This window comes from Erpetoichthys calabaricus, chromosome 2 (assembly GCF_900747795.2).
Source record: "Erpetoichthys calabaricus chromosome 2, fErpCal1.3, whole genome shotgun sequence".
NCBI lineage: Eukaryota > Metazoa > Chordata > Cladistia > Polypteriformes > Polypteridae > Erpetoichthys > Erpetoichthys calabaricus.
This window is the reverse complement of record NC_041395.2, coordinates 254865246-254888850: the sequence shown is the minus strand read 5'-3', so window position 1 is coordinate 254888850 and position 23605 is coordinate 254865246. Positions and strand designations below refer to the sequence as shown.

Sequence of the window (23605 nt, the reverse complement as noted above, 5' to 3'; positions counted from 1 at the left end):
ACTCCAAAATGTTAGGGCTACAGGAAGTGCCATTAAAACAACTGCCACAGAGCCCGCCATCTGACTTTTTTTGCACACAACTTGCCTTTATTCCATTCCTTTGCACTTGTCCCCTGTTTACAGTGAGCGGTTGGCCCATCTCTTTCAACACTTATTCAGACTCTCAGTGTTGTTCCTGTCATCGCACAGGCCCCTCTTTGAAATGCACTTTAGTAGAGCCCACCCCTATCAGAGGCAACACCATCAACTTCGAGCAGCAGGTGACGTCCACTGCATTACCTTATTTGAATGTTAGCATATCAAAGTGAGTATAACAAAATATGTTGTAACTTTAAAGGAGAATTTAAGCTAAGAGGTCACTGTTGACTGAAGGTGGTCTGCCACATATTTGACGATATGTCTAAAAACATTTTGAGGAATACTGGTGTTGCAGGTGGCTGGGGGGGGCGACCCTGCTGGGAAGCCCCGGAGGACCGAAAGAGGGCTTACGCCTTCCCCAGACCACATGGGGGCAACCACCCTGGTACCTATGGGGACCACGGGTACAGAGCTTTGAAGCTCAACCCTGTAGGGGCCCGTGGTCACCGCCAGGGGGCGCCCCAATGCCTTTGGAGCCCTGGACCTCAGCACTTCCGCTACACTCGGAAGTGCTGGGGGGAAGAGAAGCAAGGACACCCGGAGTGCTTCTGGGTGCGTAGCCGGCACTTCTGCCACACTGGGGAGAGCTGGTGGAAGATTGCTGGGAAGCACCTGGAGCACATCTGGGTGATTATAAAAGGGGCTGCCTCCCTCTGTTGGTTGGCTGGAGTCGGGAGGACGAGTCGACAAGGTCTTGGAGGAGAGGCAAGGAGGTGGCCTGAAGAGTGAGGCATTGGAAGAGTGGCCAGGACTTTGGGGACTTTAGGAGTTTGTGTGGCACTGCTGTAAATATGGAGCACTATAATAAACGTGTGTTGGGTGAGTTAACTGTGTCTGCCTGTCTGTGTCCAGGTCTTCTTCCACACTGTTTTAACAAATATTAACTAAAAGCTGTTCACTGAATAATTGTTTAAAATGAACACACACTCTGGAGTTTAAACACAGTTTATTTTATGCTTAAATAATCAACTAGATCATCCAGTGTTTATTTTTCCATACATATGTTATTAGAGCTACTATCAATGAATGCTTTAGGTGTTGTCATGAATAAAATTAATAAAATGAAGTATTTCACCAAAACCCAAAAAATGCCCTTTTTAAAACCACAGCAGCCTTAAAAACCTAGTATTACACTGCTAGGATGATTACAAATGATCGGCTTACAGAAAGACTTCTACATCTTATAGCCAATACGCATGATAACATAATTTTACAGCGTGCCAGTCTACTAGCATATACATTTGAATCATTTCCTCTCAAGCCTCTGCTTTCAAGAGCAGCACGTCAGTTTAATTGTTGCAAGCATTTATCCCTTCTATATGCTAAAAATTTTAAGTCTCCCTCCAGCCCGTTGTGCATGTTGTATAATGACTGTGGGTTGATTTGTTTGTATTCTTTAAAAATAGGTGAAAGTGGCAAATGTTAGGGCTCTGTGTTTATATGAATAAAACTGTTTCGTTATTTTTAATATTCTGTTTGTAAACTTAGAAAAATTTTGTAATTAAAATAAGGTGAACTGCATGCATCAAAATATTAGTACTCTGAAGAAATGTTTTCACAGAACTACAGATATTCCCAATAATGAGAATTACTGAAAGTCGCAGCAGATTTTAAAGAAAGCTTTCTTGGTTAAAATCAAGCTTGCTTTATCATTTACAAATGTTCAAACCTGCTAATAATTGTACAGGAATCTGTGAAGTTTACACCCAGTACTTCTCTTGCAAAAGTGAAAGCGCTCCAACATTCCAATTAAATTCCCAAACTTCCCATTTGCCAGAACCTTCACAATAAGCAAGTTACTTATTTCAGAATTTATACAGTGTAATTTATATACAGCAAAATCACTGACAGTTTTGTTAAAAAGAAGCAACCATCATTTTACACCCTGGCTTTAAGGGTCCAAGAAAAATATAAGGCGAGTGTAGTAGGTGATTCAAAAGTGTCCCTCTGTGTTCACCCTTACATTTTCATTTGTGCCATCTTTGGTCACAGTTAGTTATTGTATTTTTCTTTAAGCATTTTTGATGACACCATTCAACTGATAAAAAGTCTGTTAATACCACGGCACATCAAGTTATCAAATGTCACTCTCCAGGTCGTTGACAGTAAGTGTGTTTTCATGCTCATGCTAAATCAAAAAAGTCCTCTTGCGTAAAAAAAACCATGCTTTAAAGTGTTGAAGCAGCAGGCACACTTCATTTGTTGATTTTATCGAACATCAGGTGGGGTTTCCAGTATTCACCATCCAGGATACCAATCAGGAGGAGGACCTATAAACCAAGATGTGTAAATTAATAATCAGTTAACAATGTATTCTGTCATTTACACAGCACCATAATTATTTATCTTTCTATCTATAGTCAAAACTTTCATTGTTTTTCCGCATTTCTGGAAGGAAAAATGTTTTGCCATGTGAAGCACTGATTGGGGACGGGAAGTGAAACCTTGTAACTCCATTTTATCTATAAACACTAAAACTACAGTGGCTGCAAAGACAACTCAAAACTAAGGACGCACTGCTCTGATTTGCTACTGCACTCATGCTTCAGCATTATATCCAGATACATTTTTTCCAAATAATATACACATTCAGAACATTAGAAAATTAGAATAATTGTGACAAGAACAGGCCATTCATCCCTATAATCTTGTCCATCCTTAACACCTAAATTGCCCAAAACAATGTCAAATCAAGATGTGAAATGTCCCTAAAAGTCCTACTCTACACCACACAATTTGGTAATTTATGTGTCTAGGTTTCTTTGTGTAAAGAAAAACTTTCTAAGGTTTGTGTGAGATCTGCCCTTAACATGTTTCGAACCATGTTGCTAAATTTAATTTAAAGTAACCATTACAATCCACTTTGCTAATTTCCTTAAAATTTTACACATTTCAATCAAGTCACTTCTTAGTCTAAATTCTCTTAAACTGAAATCCTTGCCCGTAAAGAATTTTCAAAATGTCTCTTGGAAGATACTGGAAAGATGTTTGAGAAAGCCTTGTTGTCTGATGAAATGGAACTTTTTGTCTTGAACACTAAGCCATATGTGTGGTGAAAATCTAACCCTGCACATCAGCCAGATAACACCATCCCCACTTCAAAATTTGGTCATGTTGGGGGAAAGCATTTATTTTAGTGTTAGGGACTGGCAATCTGGTCAGGAAAGCAGAGATGATGAATACAGCACAATAAAGACAGAAAAACCTACCAGAAAGCTACAATTAGGGAGAAGGTTTGTATTTCAGTAGGGCAATGCCACAGCAACAATGGAGTGGCTTAAAATAAGAAAACTGATGTCCTTGATTGGCCCATTTAATGTCTCTACCTTAATGCTATCAAATATTTGTGGCAAGATTTAAAAATGACTGCCCGCTGCCATTTCCCAACTAATCTGGCAAAATCTAAGCAATTTGGCAAGGCACAATGGGGCAAATCTTGTGCCATCGCTTTGAGAAAATTCATTAGTGACTTACCCAAAAAGACTACTTGCTCTAATAACCCTGAGAGGTGGCTCAACCAAGCACTGAAAGGGGAGATGAATACTTACACACAGTTAACATTTCAATTTTATGAATTTAATGGTTTACGATTTTCTTTCCTTTTTTGGGCAGCACTGTGATTGAATTTACTGTGACTGCCCGCTCCTGATCACACAAAAAAAGTCTAACTGCTGGTGTCTGATCACAACTCTTAAATTTAGTTCTGCACTGTAAAACCTTGAGTTAGATCTTGCAGGTACTGGTGGATTTCTACGGGTATGTGGGTGTCTATCTGAGAGTTGCAATTAGAAGGAAAATAAATAAATTTACACCTCTTATGGATTACTTTTTTGAGACAGCAGAACATTGTGGTGTTCAGGGTTGCTAAATTCCCTCCCCAAGGACCAGGACTGATAACCGGACAGGTCTGTGTTGATAGTTTCCATATTGTACATTCTAAAGAGTACACGCTAGGTTAATTAAAACTCTAAAAGTTTGTGTGCATCCTGGACTCTAGGGTACAGCTGGATTTTGCCTTCTACCTGAAAAACCTGCAGCTTAGCCTGGCAATATGTGACCCTGTGGTGGAAAATGTGAGTTAAATAAACAGTTAAAGAAGTTGTGCACAGGAGATATGAATTCATAGCTTGATCATATTTTGGAGTTGTTTCCATTGCATATTTCAATTTGTACCTGTTTTATTTCCTCTTTTATCTATGTTACCCCTACAAGACATGGGTAATAAAAACCTAGGTCAGTTTGTGAGCTCATTTTCTACACTTGTTTGGCATGGAACAGCACAACCAAATAGATTTCTTCTGTATTTGCAAAGATGGTAGATTGAAGTAGAGGTCTGCATTCACATAGAAATCCCATGGGACGCAATTGACTGTTATACCTGCCTCACACTCTCCACCTTGCACTTTTTAACTTGCACTGTGTTTTTATCACTCTTTAATTAATATTGTTTTGATCAGTATGCTGCTGCTGGAGTATGTGAATTTCCCCTATCTATCTATCTATCTATCTATCTATCTATCTATCTATCTATCTATCTATCTATCTATCTATCTATCTATCTATCTATCTATCTATCTATCTATCTATCTATCTATCTATCTATCTACATGCATAGCAGCTTGAAAGGCATGTGTATGATGTGATTGCTGGTTGGGATACTACTTGTCTTTTTTCCTTTTGCTGTGCTCATCTTGCATTTCACCTAGTATAAAAGTGAATAGCACAGTTGCCAAAACAGGCATATTTATTTGTCTTTTTGGGTGACCAGATTTTGTTTATATATATATATATATATATATATTGTGAAGGATTGCCGGCTTTCTACTCCGGCCCTCACCCCCAGGCCGCCAGGAGGAGCTCTCCCAGCAGCGTGGACATGCCCCGAGTTCCAGCAGGGCCTCATGGACTATGTAGTTTTTATACACAGCCCTGCTGGATACCTTGGGGGCCACCAGGCGTCGCTGTAGGGGGGCTCGTAGGCTCGCATGTGCCCTATAACCCGGGAGTACGTCACGGTCACGTGACAGGAAGAAACGATGTGCTCCCGGGTTGAAGAAAAGGACTGTTTACCCTGACCCGGAAGGGAAAAGGAACTGTGGACTGTTGAATGGGAACACCTCTGGGTCAGGGTGTATAAAAGGACTCTGGGAAGCCCAGTACACTGAGCTGAGCTGGGAGGAAGGGTGGCAAAGTGTCTGGGAGTGTGGAGGATTATTGTTGTTGTTATTATTATTATTATTATTATTACTGAGTATTGTGGAGAGGAGGGTGCTTTGTGCACAATTATTATTATTAATAAATCATTATTTGGACTTTTACCTGGTGTCTGACGTCTAGTCTGAGGGTTCAAGGGGTCACGGAGACCTCTAACTATCACAATATATATATATATAAAAAGGGAGAAAATTAATCACGTATCTTAAAATAGTATTTTATTCCCGAGCTTTCTACACTTATCAGGTGTCATCATCAGTGGAAAAGCACTCTGCAGACAGCTCTTTTTAATGCCAAAATCAAGTAATCTGCAGCCGAGAAATGAATTGTATACAGTATACCATGCAGTGCATGCCCAGCTGTATATGTAAAGCAAATATCTAAAACACTCACAACACGTATACAAGAACATCACAATGCTGTCAGAAGGAAGGACTCATGGTCTCTGATATATGCACATACCAAATCAACTGGACATACGTTTAACTGGGACATGGTGCAAGTGAGGTTCAGGGCAAATACTAAGAGTGCCAGATTTCTAGCTTAATCATGGCTATCAAATGAAAACAGACACATGGATTTGAACCCAGCATAGTCAGGATTAAATAGAAGAACATAAAAATAATAAAAGACTTTAAGACCAACGTGTTCTGAACCCCACCTTACTAATCCACACCACTTTCCTCCCCTTTTGCTATATATTGCCTTTGATTCCTTTATGCCTAATCATGTTCCTCTCATGATGACACCTAATAGCTCACGAATAAAAGACTATTTTAAGATGCGTGATTCATTTTCTCCCTTTGTGGATTTCTAACTATAAATATGCATATTGTACCACAGATCTGTACATGTATACATATATATACACAATATATTGTGTTGTAATTAATGTATTTATATACATTAAAAAATTATATATATTATATTATATATATAAATATAAATTATATATATAAAGTGTATATACTGTGCATGCTGTACTTATGGTCTGTTGTTTGTATTATTATACTGTCATTAATCTGTGGGACACAAGTGAGTAAGAATTTTTTTAACTTGAACCTGAAACTGATAGAGCTGCTTATTAACACAGCAGCTTGAAGATGCCAGCCAGGAGCAGTCAAATGAGGGTTAACTGAATTTTATAGCATTTACACTGAGAAGAAAATTTCAAAAAACAATATGTAGTTTAAAAAAGCAAATTAATTTTTTTTTAAATCACTTTTCCAGATCTCAATCCACGATTGACTGTTCATCATTCATTCAAAAGTAACATTTATAATATCATATTATTTTTTATTTAGGTGTGCTGCAATTAAAGTTAAAATGGAGCATATTAAAAACAAGATTAAAAGTATTTCTGCTTCACCTTAGATTATTCTTTTAATTATTTCTTAAGTAGACAGGCTGTTATAGTATGTATTATATTTGTCAATGCAAGTTATTATTACCTTAGTTAGTCTAACATTACAGGAATGATTTAATTAAAAGTACATTTTCTGAAGCTTTTTATTTGTATTATGGTGTTATAGGGAGCCATGACCAGAAGTCATCATCTTAGCATTGGATTCACAAAAGGTTTTACTAACTAATGAATTGTAAACCCATGACAATGCCACTGTCTGATCAGGTCAGCAAAAGGATTTAGCAGCACAATAACAAAGAGTGTTTTACCTTTTGTGGTATGTTTATTTTAGCACTGTCTGCATATTAACAGAAGCTTCGCATTGTAATGGCTCACTAATGACACAAGCATGCTTAACCACTTTTTACTTGAACTCAAAATATAAACATTTTTAAAATGTTACTAAACTGCTAATTTTAACATTATATAACTTTAAAACACTTTCCACTTGCTCTGTTGTGAGAAGTCAAGCAAAATGACACCTTTTGTTGGCTAACTAAAAAGATTACAATATGCAAGCTTTCGAGGCAACTCATGCCCCTTCTTCAGGTAAGATGTAATCAATGTAATCAAGGCCATGATCACATCTTGCCTGAAGAAGGGGCCTGAGTTGCCTCGAAAGCTTGCATATTGTAATCTTTTTAGTTAGTCAACAAAAGGTGTCATTTTGCTTGACTTCTCACTATATTCGTAATGGCTAACACGGTACAACATCCTACTACCACTTGCTCTGTTGCACATATTAAACAAACATACCTTTAGACAGCATCATTACTATTAGGAGTGCATCTTCTTCTCCACATGTCTGACCTCCTTCTTTACTTTAATCTTGTATCCATCACTCTGGTGAAACAGAAAGAAGAATCAACTGATCACTTTTTTGAATACCTTTCTGAGACCTACGGTTAAAAACAAAATACAGCATGCTAAAAATACAAGGTTGGTGGTTAGCTTGTTAGTAATTCTGTAAAGGTGATGGCTCCAAAACCTGTAATGCAAATGCAACACTGTAATAAGGAACATAAAGGACACCAGGGCTCCAATATTAGTATCATGTATTGTAGCACAGATCATTAACAGACAGAATACACACACACACACACACACACACACACACGTACTCCAGAATATATGCTGTATTCCATTAGGAGAAGGTATTAATTTGATTTAAGTTTAAAGGAATGGTCCAACAACATAAAAACCGGAGATGTGGATTGTAAAAGTAAGCACCTGATATTAAAGAGACCTTAAATATTTTTCTGTGTATGCCAAGGGTTACCCCTTAATTATTACACTGGGCAAATATCTATGATTATGTTTGTGACATAAACAGTGAGCTATGCAACTAAACAAGGACATATTGAATATGAAATGAAAAACAACACATCTGTTAATTATTCACAACATAACATTTTCAAGAATTGCTTAGGCCAAAAGGGTAAGAAAATAGGCTAACAGTAAAACTCTTGGAAGGACCAAACCATTGAATGATGCATAACATTATTTGTAAAGTACTTTGGAACAGTGCACATTATGTAGCTACTACTTAAAATATTGCAGGACTGAATGATTTATTTTCTAATTGTGAGCAGCAAGAATTCAGTAATCAAAGCGTTTTGAGCAGCATCACTGAAAACAACTAGCAGGGAGTTCTACCATCATAAAAGTTTGGTCACATAAGACCTCAACTTAAACTGAAAAAATTCTATTAACGTGTTTTCACTTCATCAAGTCATTCAAAAGTAGTAGATTATGGCTTTAAAAGTGTATTTGAAAGGGACAGTCCATATGTTCCTCATCAGTACACTTTTATGTTGAGGGTAATGTGTGAGGGTTTGTACTTACTAGAGTGTGCTCAGAATCATTTATGGGTCATTATTTAAAAAGTGTTCCTCCACCATTGGCAGAAGTGCTTAGAGTTGGGGGTTAGCCAATGATAAGGACTCAGATAGCAAATAGGAGAAAGGAACTAAAGAAGGAAGAAATGCAGAGAGGTGGAGAACGCGATTTTTCAGGGAGATTTGACATAGGTAGCCAGAGACTACATTTGTGTAGATATTGTAGGTCTCAGAGGCATTAGGTGTCTGTTACTCTTTGCAGAATCTGTAATCTTTCCAGAATTTGCTATACTTGTTCTACTTTTGTTATTACACCCCATTTTGTTTGCTAGATTGGTCTCCGGTGTCTGTATTTTGGTTTGGAGTCTGCTTATAAGCATTCCCTACAGTCCATAGGGTCTACACTGAGTCTTTAGGGCAGACTTATGAATATCACAGTGACACTTAATTGGTGTGAATCAAGGTCCTCTTGAACCATTAAATGGGTTGGACTATAAAGGTCTGTAGATAACATAAATCAGCTTTAGAGTTTTTTGGGATAGCCTCATAGACTACATGTTTGAACACATGTTTTCAAAGATATGGTGAGAGCAACTGCAATCTCAGCCATTCTTTTTCTTTTACTGTTCTTTTTTTGTATGACGAACATGAGACATCAGAGAAAGACAAGCGTCTTTTCTATTTTGTTGCCTAAAACACCTGTTTTCCTTCAATCCTTGCAGCTGTATTACATGCATTGTACTTCTGGGTGAGCGCTCATTGGTTGTCAGTTCTTGCACATTCAAAAGCCTGCCCCATAACTTTAAAAATGAATTGTTTTAAAGTTTATAGGGGTGAGTCATAGACTGGTTGGATGCTGTGACTTCCCCCGAATCACAAAGATTATATAAATGAAGGTTATGACTGAAAATTGCTGCACAAGCTGTGCACTATGATGGGGGTTAAGTTGTAAGAAATTAACTTATTTATTCCAAAGCCCATTCCACATATTTTGTATATTTGTTACTACAATGTATAGTTTTGAATTAGACTTAATTGAATTGAATAACAGAATATATTTATAGACTTAAGGTTTGTTACTTTATTCACACCACATTAATATAGAGCAAAACCAAATTATTGCATTGCTCATATTCTTAAAGACTACAGGTCAAAACACAACCATATATGTTTCTAAGTGCATTGGGGGAATTTTGGCTCCAGCATATATTAAAACACGATAAAAACAAAAAGCAAGCAACAAGAACGGTCCAATTCAACTCCACAAATAATAAAGTCAAACCAACAACAATGGCTAATTGTCAAAAAAAAGATTCTGAGAAAAAAAACCATCAGATTATCAGAATCTTTTTGCAGACATCAGATGCTGCAGTCTCTGTAAGAAATACTGCCAACCTCTGGCTCTGCTGTTTGCGTTTCTAAGTATTTAGCACAGTCTTCCTCCTCTAAGTGTAACGCCTGTTTGTACTGCCTGTCCTTTTTTCCTTTTTCACGTTCCCTGTCATCTGAAGCAACCACACGTCTGATAACTTTCCTGATGACCTAGAAAAAGGAAGACATTTAAAGCAAGGAGCAATTTCATATTGTATTTTCACACATTAAGGGCAGCAGCAGAGAACTCTCAAGACGAAAAATTAATTTCACAGAGCATTACTTTTCGAGTTATGATGTTACCATCTTCATCTGTGAACTGTTCCTCTGTCACTGATTCACCAGGTATGTTTCTCGCTTGTTCTCCCTGAAGAACGTATGATAAGTAATTTAAAAGTTGTAAGATAATGAACAGACACATAAGACATTAAGCAAAGCAAAATGTTTTAACTGATAGGGCTACCACCTGCTTTCAGTTGCTAGATTTATTAAAAGGTATGAAAATAATTGGAAAACATTACATGAATAATCTGCTCTAAATCATGGGGACAAAAATCTTATTTCCATTTCATTTATTTTGTTTTTTAAACCAAAAAGATGGTGCTACTTCATTTGCATGCAGTAAATATGCTATTTTGCCTGCTTTGTATTTTTAGTAGCTGGTATTAGGTGGTATCCCTATTCGTTACCAACACTTTTTGCAGTCATAGAAGAACAATAATTAAAACTTCAAAAATGTTTTAACCTTGTTATGAACATTGGCTAAGTGGCACTAAGAATTAATATGTAATTGTTTGCCAGTCCCAGCTTGAATGAGCTGTATGGCAATACGATTCAGCAAGTTGGGCCACAGGGTGGTGACATTTTTATTTTTGTACATGCCATGCTACTGTACATGCACTATAAAAACACTGTAATATTAGTAATAACCTATTGTAAAGGGCAGTATAAAAAAGTAAACTTTACTGAACAACTTAAATTAGTGAATTTTTTTGTTTAATTATTTATTTACACACCAACTTGGCTTTCCTTCCCTGGATGCCAATGCTGAGAGGCAGATTTTGAACTCCTGGGAAATGGCTGTGCTGTTATAGTAACCACAAACAATATTTCATAAAGATGATTCACTGTCTTTGCTCACAGATTATTTTTTCTTTGCACTGTCTTTAACAGTGGACCTATTGAAAATGCAGTTTTGGCACAAAGAAATGTCTTTATGATGTTTTAAGCCACTCTAAATTGATTTTCTGAAACAAATAAAGGACAAAATGAGGAGAGCATATATATAGTAGCAGTGGCACCATGGGAAGTGGCATCATGTCAATTGAGAAAACTACTGAGGTGCCAGCTTTTGTTTTATAACTCATGCCATCTGTCTTGAGATAGAAAGTACAAATGATATAAGGTTTAGTCCATACTGGGGAGAAGTACATCTGTTAGAACTTTAAATCTTGAAAGAAGACCACAAATGCTGACACACATTATTACAGCTTATTGATACACACACACACAGAGCCATACATGGATCTGGCTACAGAAGGGAAACATAAATATGATTTTAATAGCTCAGAAATTTTTAAACATATACTTTTTAACTACAAATTTTATCAGAGTGCCAAATTTATGAGATATTTTCTGGAATTTATCATAGATGATAGAACAATTTTGTTTTAACTTGTCCAGTTACTAAACTGAAGAAGAGTGGCAAATTTCTTGCTCATTCTTTGAGGATTTTCATATATAGCAGCAATAGGACAGTAATTCAGGATTGTTGTATCCCTACTGTCCTGAATTCAGAGAGTTTCATGCTATATAATGACAGCAACGGATTTACGTTCATCAAACAAATCAAAGTAAAACCATGCCAGAGGAAATGAACAGCCAAAAACACAGCAAAAAACCCCAAAACACTGCATCAAAATAATAAACATGTCAGCGAAGCATAGACAGAAAGGATATACATCAAGGCTAGAGGCATCAAACCAACCAGGGCTGCTAGATACCTTTAAAATCACCCGCCGTCGAATGACCCTAGTGGTGACTGTCCGTTCTTCATCAGAGCTGGATTCACTATCTTTATTTTCCTAACAAATGCATTTCAGCATACTTTATTACAAAAGCTTTTATTACTTTGCACATGTTCGTAATAAAATTTACTGCTTCAGGGAATAAAAAGATGTAATAGACAGTCTTCACTCTTATACATATCTAGAAATTCATTTAATCTACATCTTGAAATCCAAGTAAGAAAAAAAAACAAACATTAAAAATGTAGATAGTGCAGGGCACAAGAAATATGTATAGATAACATCGTTTAAAAAATGTTTATCATTCTTTATCCAAGTATTTGTTAAAAAAAGAAAACATAATAAATGTAAGATTGTTTACCCAAATGCTCAAGTTGAAGGACCTGTTCCATAAATAGGGATGAAGCAATGGCTTAAATTACAGAGATTTCACTTATGACAGAAATTGTGGCTGCCAACTGAGGTGGGCATTTACAGATATGTCATTTTAAAATTTAGAATATGGAGAAAACATTTGAGATATACAATTAATAAACTCTACCATGTACATCTCTAGGACTGAGAAGGTAAAATTCTTTAAATATTTACAGTAATATGAAAAAAACTGGGAACCCCTCTTAATTCTTTGGATTTTTGTTTATCATTGGCTGAGCTTTCAAAGTAGCAACTTCCTTTTAATAGATGACATGCCTTATGGAAACAGTAGTATTTCAGCAGTGACATTTAGTTTACAGTAATCCCTCGCTACATTGCGCTTCGACTTTCGCGGCTTCACTCTATCGCGGATTTTATATGTAAGCATATCTAAATATATAACGCAGATTTTTCGCTGCTTCGCGGGTTTCTGCGGACAATGGGTCTTTTTACTTCTGGTACATGCTTCCTCAGTTGGTCTGCCCAGTTGATTTCATACAAGGGACGCTATTGGCGGATGACTGAGAAGCTACCTAATCAGAGCACACAGTTAAAGTTCCTGTGTGCTGATTGGCTCAGCGACGGAGTGTTGCATTAACCAGGAAGTCTCATCTCACTCATTCAGCATTAACATGCTCCTGCTACTGCTTCAGGGGCCGTGTCCAAGTGCCAACAGAAGATGCAAATGATTGCAGAAAAGGTAAAAGTTTTGGATATGTTGAAGGAAGGGAACAGCTACACTGCTGCAGGACACCATTACGGCATGAATCCACAATATTTTTTATTTAAAAAGGAGGAAAAGCATATAAGATCTACAGCCGCAGTGTACTTTACTGTATTGGATTAACAGAAAATATGCAATATGCATCATAACAAAATTAGACAGGTGCATAAACTTGGGCACCCCAACAGAGATATTACTTCAATACTTAGTTGAGCCTCCTTTTGCAAATATAACGGCCTCTAGATGCCTCCTATAGCCTTTGATGAGTGTCTGGATTCTGGATGGAGGTATTTTTGACCATTCTTCCATAGAAAAATCTCTCCAGTTCAGTTAAATTTGATGGCTGCCGAGCATGGACAGCCTGCTTCAAATCATCCCATAGATTTTCGATGATATTCAAGTCAGGGGACTGTGGCGGCCATTCCAGAACATTGTACTTCTCCCTCTGCATGAATGCCTTTGTAGATTTCAAACTGTGTTTTGGGTCATTGTCTTGTTGGAATATCCAACCCCTGCGTAACTTCAACTTTGTGACTGATGCTTGAATATTATCCTGAAGAATTTGTTGATATTGGGTTGAATTAATCCGACCCTCAACCTTAACAAGGGCCAGAACTAGCCACACAGCATGATGGAACCTCCACCAAATTTGACAGTAGGTAGCAGGTGTTTTTCTTGGAATGTGGTGTTGTTCTTCCTCCATGCAAAGCACTTTTTGTTATGACCAAATAACTCAATTTTTGTTTCATCAGTCCAAAGCACTTTGTTCCAAAATGAATCTTGCTTGTCTAAATGAGCATTTGCATACAACAAGTGACTCTAGTTTGTGGCGTGAGTGCAGAAAGGGCTTCTTTCTCATCACCCTGCCATACAGATGTTCTTTGTGCAAATTGCGCTGAATTGTAGAACGATGTACAGATACACCATCTGCAGCAAGATGTTCTTGCAGGTCTTTGGAGGTGATCTGTGGGTTGTCTGTAACCATTCTCACAATCCTGCGCATATGCTGCTCCTGTATTTTTCTTGGCCTGCCAGACCTAGGTTTAACAGCAACTGTGCCTGTGGCCTTCCATTTCCTGATTACATTCCTTACAGTTGAAACTGACAGTTTAAACCTCTGAGATAGCTTTTTGTAGCCTTCCCCTAAACCATGATACTGAACAATCTTTGTTTTCAGATCTTTTGAGAGTTGCTTTGAGGATCCCATGCTGTCACTCTTCAGAGGAGAGTCAAAGGGAAGCACAACTTGCAAACTGACCACCTTAAATACCTTTTCTCATGATTGGACACACCTGTCTATGAAGTTCAAGGCTTAACGAGCTAATCCAACCAATTTGGTGTTGCAAGTAATCAGTATTGAGCAGTTACATACATTCAAATCAGCAAAATTACAAGGAGATCCAAATACTTGCACAGCCAGTTTTTCATATTTGATTTAATTTCATACAACTAAATACTGCTTCACTAAAAATCTTTGTTCGGAAGCTCACTGTTATCTTTTTTGTTGAAAGTAAATTATTATGCAGTCTGAGAGGGGTTCCCAAACGTTTTTGTATGACTGTACTGTATATTATATGAAATATGTGTTGTTAATTAAAGTATCAAAGATGTGTAATAGTTACACAATTCACAAATTTGCAAAGGTTTTCCTACCTGCTGATAGTTAATGCCATAAGGGTAGGTTTAAAGCATATTAGAGTGTAATTTTTTAGGGTCAAATATAATGGTTTTTGTGATCAAGTTTTGATTGTTAGATCAAAAACAGAATAACAAAGGGAAATATAAAAAGCAACAATGACAAAAGTAAAAACAAACCCAGCCCAACCTAACCCAGTCAAGAGACTATGATCAAAAATCAAAAAGTAAAAAACTGAATGGAGGTTGTCCAAATTCCAGTTCAATTCCTGGATGCAACATGAATTCATAATGTACAAAATTCAAGGTAGATAATACAGTATTATAGAATGAGGACTGCCAGTTGTCCACACAGGAGCCCTCCTGGAAGAAGGAAAAATGAGTTTTGCTGCTAAACTAGCAAGACAGAAAAAAAGGATGTTGGTGGTGGTTAAACAGTACAAATATAAATAATGTTAAGACTTCTGCATTAACACAAATTGCTGATTGTAATTTATGCGGCCAGTCTAACACTTCATCTTTTTCAGGTGCGCATATATTTACAGGACTGCTGACTCATTGCGATGATAAATAAATGCTTAATTGTTCATTCTCTTAATGAACTTAGAAGCATAAAGCCACCAGGCTAATCGTATGGTAAAAGACACAGAGCTGGAGCATAGCCTGGCATGGATGGAAGTCTAACACAATATACTTTGAAAAACTCTCAGATATCAACAACCGGTCAGTGTAAAGGTGATGGCTAAGCAAACAGCATTTTTTGGATTCTGGGAGAAACTTTCACCAAACATACAGAAAGAACATACTGAGCCCACAAACTAGGTGTCCTTTCCATGAGTAGAACAGCTACTATTTATATGTCTTCTCAGTAATTAAAACATGGGATATGAGCAGTCAGTGTTTATGAAGGAGACCAAGTTAATAGAAAATACAACACTAGTGGGTAGACTGTATGGCAAGTACCATGCGTTGCTTTTTAACATTTTACATGAAGATAGAAAAATCTGTAAAAGATGTGAGTTTTAAGTACTAATTGGAGTACTAAGCTAGTCCAGGTCATGACGAGAATCCATGGTAATGCGCACAGAACATGACAAATCATCAGACCATCACTTCAATGTGTGACTACAGAGGTTTGTAACTTCTTTGTCTGCAGAGATGGAGAACACAGCTAAGTATCAGACAAAATATGTAAGTATTGTAGCTTGTTGTAGTAGTCCCATACTGACACACACAAAGCTGGATGGACTTCAATAGCTGGAGATGCTCCCCAGAACACAACTACTAGCATCAATAGGCTTGCTGTGGGCTAAGACATTAACAACGGAAAGTGCAAAGAAAATACTGGATAATAGTACTGGAATAGCTGGTAAAACCGTGAGGCATATATTGATGTTAAAATCCATTCATTAAGAAAACAATGGTTGAAAAAGAGATTATCAAATTAATTCATCCATTTTCTAAGTCCATCTATAAATTACCATTACCGAAATTAAATGATTTAAAAAAAGAGAATCATATATTGTATGACTTATTTATGGATGAGTTTTGCAAGGTATATAAATGAAATAACGAAATACAATATTAATCTTTCAACTTCAAAGATATTTTGCATAGTTGTACATTCATTATAAAAAAAGTTAATTAACTGACTTTTCTAATTTGCCACTGTAAATCTGCAAATAGTAATGTTTAATAGATGATTTATTTTTACCCTTATACTCCTTATTGGGAGTATTACTTATTACTCCTTATACTCTGATGCTCTAAAAAACTCTCAAAGCATACAATTACCTGCACTTTGTGCTCTGATATAATAGTGTCTTCTTCCTTTAAACTTGGTCCTGGTTTTCCTAGTTCGGGTGAATCTCGGCTTATTTTTTTGCCAAATGATGGTGCCATTGATTCCTCCAAAGTAAGTCTGTTTCCATCCTCCAAGTGCTCCTCAATACGGACAGAACTTTTCTGCACCTTTTGCTTCATTGCATCTTTGTAGGAATTATTTTTTACTCCATTGCTTGACTCCTGGTGTATAGGTATTGTCATTGATTGAGAAGTGCGGTCTGTATGCTCACCATTCTGTTTTAGCTTTCCTCTGCATGATTTTGAGGATGACGTAATAGAATCACTGGACTGATCTTGGCTGTACCACATTAAAAAAAAACAATTTTGTTATTGATATTACATAAAACAGAAGGGTACTAGTAACACTTAAAATATAAAATGGGATATACATACAATTTTACTTAAAGACAAGAAAAGAAGTTAATAAAACAATAATCGTAAAGTTACTTACTGTACTTGTATGCATGTCAACTGATAATAAACAGCTATTATTTGTAACCAGTTTCTTGTATATATTAGCAAAAATGTTATATCTTTAGGCACTGTCTATTTTTAAGTATTTACCCATTCCTCTTTCCTTCCTTAAAGTTTCATCCATTTCCTGAACATAAATTCAGCAAAGTTGTGCTATTCATTTACCAGACAATAATAAAAAAAAATTTTAAAAGTACAAACAGTGTGTGGTGGCTATAAGTAAATATCACTTTCCATCAATACTGAAAAACATCTTTATTGTATGTAAATAAATATATATGCACTCTTATTTCTTTTTCTACCATTCCCTATCAAGGTTATTGGGAACATATCAGAATCATCTGTGGGTTGAACATTATTTTGATAATATCTGGATAATTTTTACACAAACGGTGTTGCTAAGTGTGCATCAACTAATGTTTCAGACACCATCTTATTCAAGAGCCATGTGCTATAGTGAACCCAGTCTTTGACAACTGTAGACCAATTTCTAAACTGCCATTCTTAGGTAAATTTCTAGAAAAGGCAGTTTTTAAGCAGCTAAATTATTATTTCATTAAAACATTATATTCTTGACAATTTTCAGTTAGGTATTTGCACAAATCATAGTACAGAAATTGCACTGGTAAAAAGGTAGTAAATGTAGACAGACTCTGTATATCTGTTCTTGTTCTTTTAGACTTGAGTGCAGCATTTGACACCATAGATCACAATATTCTTATAAATTGCCTTAGACAATGGGTAGGCCTCACCTGCAAAGTCTTAGTCTTGGTTTCAGTCTTACTTAACAGGTAGAAAACTCTTTGTTAGTTGTGGTGATTGTACTTCAGAAATTCATGATATTGTATATGGTGTACCACAAGGATCTCTTCTGGGTCAGCTGCTTTTTATAGTCTATATTCTTCCATTAGGCCAGATTATCTCAAAACACAAGGTGAGCTACCACAGCTATGCAGATGACACACAGTTTCATTTATCGATGGTGCCTGATCACCCTGATGCTCTTGGCTCTCTGATTCAATGTCTTAACAGTATTTCTAACTGGAAAAGTAGAAACTTTCTTAAACTAAACAAAGAAAAAACAGAAATCTTAGTGATTGGCAAATATGGGAATAGCGAGGGTATTGGAAATAAACTTGATCACTTAGGTTTAAAAATCAAGGCAGAGGAAAAGAATTTGGGGTAGTCATTGAGTCTGTCCTAAACTTTAAATCACATATCAACCAGATTACTAGGACTGCATTTTTCACTCAAGGAATATAGCAAAAAGTTAGGCAATTTATAACTTTACAAGATGCTGAAAAATTACTAAACACTTTTGTTTTTAGTTGACTAGATTACTGTAATGCACTCCTAACAGAACTACCTAAGCCAGGAAAACATAAGTCGTTTGCAATTAGTACAGAATACACCAACTGGAATCTTAACTAGAACAAGAAAATCTGAGCACATATCTTCAGTTTTAGCATTGTTACACTGGTTACCCATGTCATTCAGAACTGACTTTAAAATACTACTAATGGTTCATAAAACCTTAAATAGTCTTGCTCTGTCCTGTATTTTGGAATGCCTATCCCCCTACACTCCAATGAAAGCAGGTGCCCAAGCTATCCATGAGACCGACTTCATCGAATCCTTTCATATGAAATCTGGAAACAAAGAGGAATGACATTTAAGTGAGGTAGGTGGGGGCTGGGGGTCTTTTGGCTTTGGAACCCCTGCAGATTTTGATTTTCTTCAGCTTTACTGGAGTTTTTTTTTTTCTCGTTTTTTCTGTCCTCCTGGCCATTTGACCGTATCACCGTAATCATCCTTACAGACTTACTTCATATATAAGGACGCTACTCTTCTACTTGATATTTATCTGTTTTTAAGATCATTTAGATTAATTTTTTTGTTTCTTTGATACTTAGTCCTTAATATTACTACCAAATTGTATTTTTTTTGTTTTCTTGTAACTGTCTCCTTGACATTTTGTAAAGCACTTTGAGCTACATTGTTGTATGAAAATGTGCTCTATAAATTAATGTTGGTATTGTGTGTTGTTTACTTAAACAAAAACACTAACTACAAAATAATTTTAAAAATATGTATTTTTAGGAATTTTCATATTACCTATTAAGGATTCTTGACTACAATAACTGGTTTACTCTTTAACAAAAATTTGACCAATCAATTGGCCCCAACTTGTCTCAAGGTTATGATGTTCAGATCTCTGCCAACTGAGGAAAATATTACCAAGGATACACCTATTTTATGATATTATAGTCTCATTGGTCATAAAATACAGATCATTTAAAATGACTGACTCTGTCCTTAGAAAACCTACCAAGTAGGACTTAGAATTGCTGGCAAAAAAAAAAAAACAATGCAAATTCACATAAGTGAACTAACGACTATCTACAGCAATTGCTAATTAAACTAGCATGACTGTGCCAAATCAAATATAAAAAAAGATTCTTCATCCAGGGTGTCATTTGGAGATTCAAATAGTTGTGTGGAGTTTTGAGGTTTTTTTTTTTTAATTTACAACTCACTATATATGCCACTGATAAATCAATCTCACTGCTATTGGATAAATCCTTAGAGTGGGCAACAGCAATATCAGATGTAGAACACACTAATTATTTGGATTTACACCAATTCATGGTGTTTTTTAAAGCAACAAAGCAAATAGTGGTGAGCACTAAACCTCTATTAAATTTTATTTATAGAATAAAGACCATTGCTGAAAATATTATTTCTTTCAAGATGTTTTCAGAGGACTCTGTCAGGAATGTTACTTTTTAACATCTGTGTTTTTTTATGGTTTGCCTGAGGAATTAATATATTAGTTATCAAGTCATGACATGGATGCTTGTTTCTTTGCATAAGGTGGATGTTGGGAAGCTTTTTGTTAGTCTTGCTTAAAAATAAGGCATATTAAAGAAAAGTTGTTGCTATTCTGGTGGTTCAGAGCATGTGAAATTATCTTTTCCCAAGTATTCTGTAATTCCAGGGATTCAAATTGGTGAGATAGGAATCGTTCATGCCTTATTATTTAATTAATGGTAACATTTTCTTTCAAGGCTTTTGTTGATTCACAGGCTGTCAAATTTTTTTCTCATGTACTATTGGTTAAGAGATTAAAAATAAAAACATTTGATTTTGCACTGCAAATAAAACATTATATTACAGACAGGGGACTTTCAGTAGTAATAATAAAACTGCAGAACAAATTAAAATGACCATGGGTATTTTACACAATAAATTAATGTTTTGCTATCCTAGGTATTCCTGTCTCTCATGTTATAGCTATGCAATTTCAGGCAAGCCCACCTCTCAAAAAGAATTGTGAGATGTCTTTAGTAAAGACCACCATGCAAGAAATCTGTTGCCTTGCTGGAATATGGGCAGGTTGTATTTACTCAAGACTGAAGCTAAAGCTACAGAGGATTATATAAAGTAGATCTTAGCAAAAGGTTTTATTTGCCTAACAGTCCACCTGATGCTGGATTTATCTTCATTGAGTGAAAATAGATCTCATCAGCCTAATTTTGATTATAGAAAATAAAATAAAGTTCACTGCAAAATGATGACTAATTTTCATTAATCATCTCCTTGTTTAATTAAGTCAGTGATTCCACAGTTTTTACAAAATTGGATTTGCTTAGGGCTTATAATTTAATCATAATTCATGATGAAGATAAATAGAAAACTGCCTTTGACACATTTCAACACATTATCATTTGCTAACCAAGTATTTCAAGATATATAGGAAGTTTATGTAGTGAATTATATGTATGATATCTCATGTTTTTCCTACGACGGAGAAGACTTCTAAAAGTTTTAAAGAGAATATGTAAAAGACTGCAAAAATGTCAATTCCATACACCAGCAATCTAATTTTTAGGATGCATCATTTTAAACTGACAGCCTAACTAGATCCATCTAGAATTAAAACATTTTTAGAATGGCCAGTGCCAAATAAAGTCAAACAAATCCAAAGATTTATTAGGGAAATAACCATTACAGAAAATGTTTTAGGGGTTTTAGTACACTGGTTTCCCCAATTGATTCTTTATCAAAAAAGACTGATAAGTGTTTTGTTTGGTCTCAGAAAACTCAGCAAGCCTTCTTTGAATTAAAAAACCTCTTCATGGCTGTTCTCATTTTATGACATTCTACTGCTCTTTACAATTTGAATTATATTTGGACGCTTCAAATACAGGCATTTGGGCTGTGATAGAGCAATGATTTCCTGACAAGGTTAAATCCTAGTGTTTTGTTCTCCTAAAAACAGCAGGCCAGGAATTGAATGTGTACAATACAGAGCTGCTGAATATAAAATTAACTCTTAGATAATTACAAACACACTCTACAGGGTTCTCAAAAATCATTTAAAATGTATATAGACTATTACCTACTTAAAACATGTTAAGAGGATAAATTCATAATGAGATAGGTGGGCTTTATTCTTTAGTAGGTCTAATTCTGTATTTTCCTACAGCTCTGGTGATAAGAAAACTAAAGCAGGTGAGTTATCACTCTAATGTGAGAAACAGACCAGGAAGGTGATCCTGAACCAATTCTTCTTGTCGAGAGGTTTTTTTGTGCTATGAGTTCAAAGGCAAGGTTGGATCATGATGAATAATGGGTAAATGTTAAGGACACAATACTCCATAGAATTCAAATTGTGCTGATTTATTGGTTGTACCTATTAGGGATGGAGTTTATTGTTGTTTTAAGGTTATGCTTTCTGGTCTTTGTTATCCCCATTATTGAATTTGAAGCATGCTGAAATCATTGGTGACAATGATTTTTGGATTAAGAATTTATATAATGTAATGTAGTTAACATGTTCACATGTTTTTTCTGATACCATTTTGGTTTTCACAGACACCACCATTTTATAAAATGGTTGCTACATAGTTGCTAGAGGAAATGGACCAGAAGTGCGGTGTGATAGACGGCCAGGAACCCTGCCCCGCTGGGATGCCTGGAGGAAGGAGGGATCGGGATAGCGGCACTTCTCTTCCCTGGGCACCTAGACGGTCCTTGATCCCTGGGGGACAGCACTTCCGGTACACCAGGAAGTGTTGACAGACCAGGAATGGTGTACGCCAGAGTGCTTCCGGGTTCAAGGGCAGCACTTCCGCCACACTGGGGAGTGCTGCTGGAAGTACATCATCAGGCACCTGGAACACATCTGGGGCATTATACATGGGGCCGCCTCACTCCATTCAGGGAGCCGGAGTCTGGTGGAAGTGGACAGAGCTTGCGAGAGAAGAGTGAAAGTGGCCGAAGGACCAAGGACTGCAATAGTGTGTAAATATTATTGTAAATAGTATAATAAACGTGTGTGTGGTGGACATTGTGGTGTCGTGTCTGTCTGTGGCCGGGCTATCTGTTACAGCGTGTTGTGTCACATCACTACAATTGTGTGATAAAAGGTCACACCAGGCATTTCCTAGTCATCCAAGATTATGGATATTCCTTTGAAACTTTGGAAGTCATTTTTTTGTTCACTTTTTCCTAGTGTTGGACTTATGGTATGAACGTTTGATGACTTTTGTATTTGGTTTTGTTGAATGCACATTTTGATCCTCCAGTGTCAATTGTTGTGTGACTCTTTTTTGACTTCATCATTCTTCTGATCCATTTTGGTTGTTGTTTATAGCAGGGAAGCTTGGGCTTAAAAAGGCAGGTGGCAATGTCTATGCTGAGATTATGGTGCTGAGTTCCTTAACTGTAACTCGGTTATGGATTTACATGGCCACATAACTGGGTTACTCACAGAGAAATCTTTGTGTGTTAACCCAGGTTGTCAGAGGCCAATATCCTGTTTTTTTAACCAGTATAAGGGTGTACATGGCATTTTTGAAACTGGGCTTCTGTGAATAACCAGGTTATTAAGTTACATGTAAACACACTTAATGACACAGAAGAATGAGACAATAAATTATTTTGTAAAAAGACCAGAGAAAACAAAACCATATATATATATATATATATATATATATATATATATATATATCAAGAAACCCTTTACATTTCTTAGGGTTAGATGTTAACCTGGCCTGTCTCAAATTGTCAAGTTCAGCCTGAAGATGAACCAAATGCGACTGCCAATCATTCCTGAAAATGACAACATTATCAAGATATGCTCTGGAATATTAGGAATGGGGGTGGAAATTCTGATCCAACATATGCTGGAAAGTTAGAGGTCACCATGCAAATCAAATGGGAGTCTAGTAAATTTGAATAACCTGTCAGGGTGGCAAATGCTGTTTGTTCGCAATTGGAAGCTTCAAGAGTCACCTGCCAGTACCCCTTTATAAGACTGAGTGTAGAGATATGTCATGCCTGACCCAGTTTTTCCAGTAATTCATCAACACAGAGCATAGGATAAGCATCAAATTTGGAAACCTTATTTAAGTGTCTAAAATCGATACAGAACTAAATCGAATCATCCTGTTTCGGTACCAGAACGATCAGGCTATACCAATTGCTCTTACTTTCACAAATAACACCTATTTGT

At 36.3% G+C, this 23605-nt stretch overlaps 1 protein-coding gene across 32 annotated transcripts in view; it reads right to left on the bottom strand.

Moving 5' to 3' along the window:
* Positions 1 to 1067: 1067 nt before the first annotated feature.
* Positions 1068 to 23605, bottom strand: part of ank3b (ankyrin 3b) — a 643030-nt gene continuing 620492 nt past the window's right edge. For 28 of the 32 annotated variants that reach the window (XM_051923878.1, XM_051923871.1, XM_051923889.1 and 25 more), the window contains 6 exons: positions 16561 to 16909; positions 11970 to 12050; positions 10250 to 10333; positions 9991 to 10137; positions 7514 to 7600; positions 1068 to 2408 (listed from right to left, as the gene is read on the bottom strand). In XM_051923878.1, coding sequence (XP_051779838.1) covers positions 7535 to 7600; positions 9991 to 10137; positions 10250 to 10333; positions 11970 to 12050; positions 16561 to 16909 — 727 coding nt within the window. In that variant the 3' untranslated portion in view covers positions 1068 to 2408; positions 7514 to 7534. The remainder of the gene's footprint in view (positions 2409 to 7513; positions 7601 to 9990; positions 10138 to 10249; positions 10334 to 11969; positions 12051 to 16560; positions 16910 to 23605) is intronic. The other 4 variants (XM_051923879.1, XM_051923894.1, XM_051923886.1 and 1 more) reach the window with 3 other exon arrangements.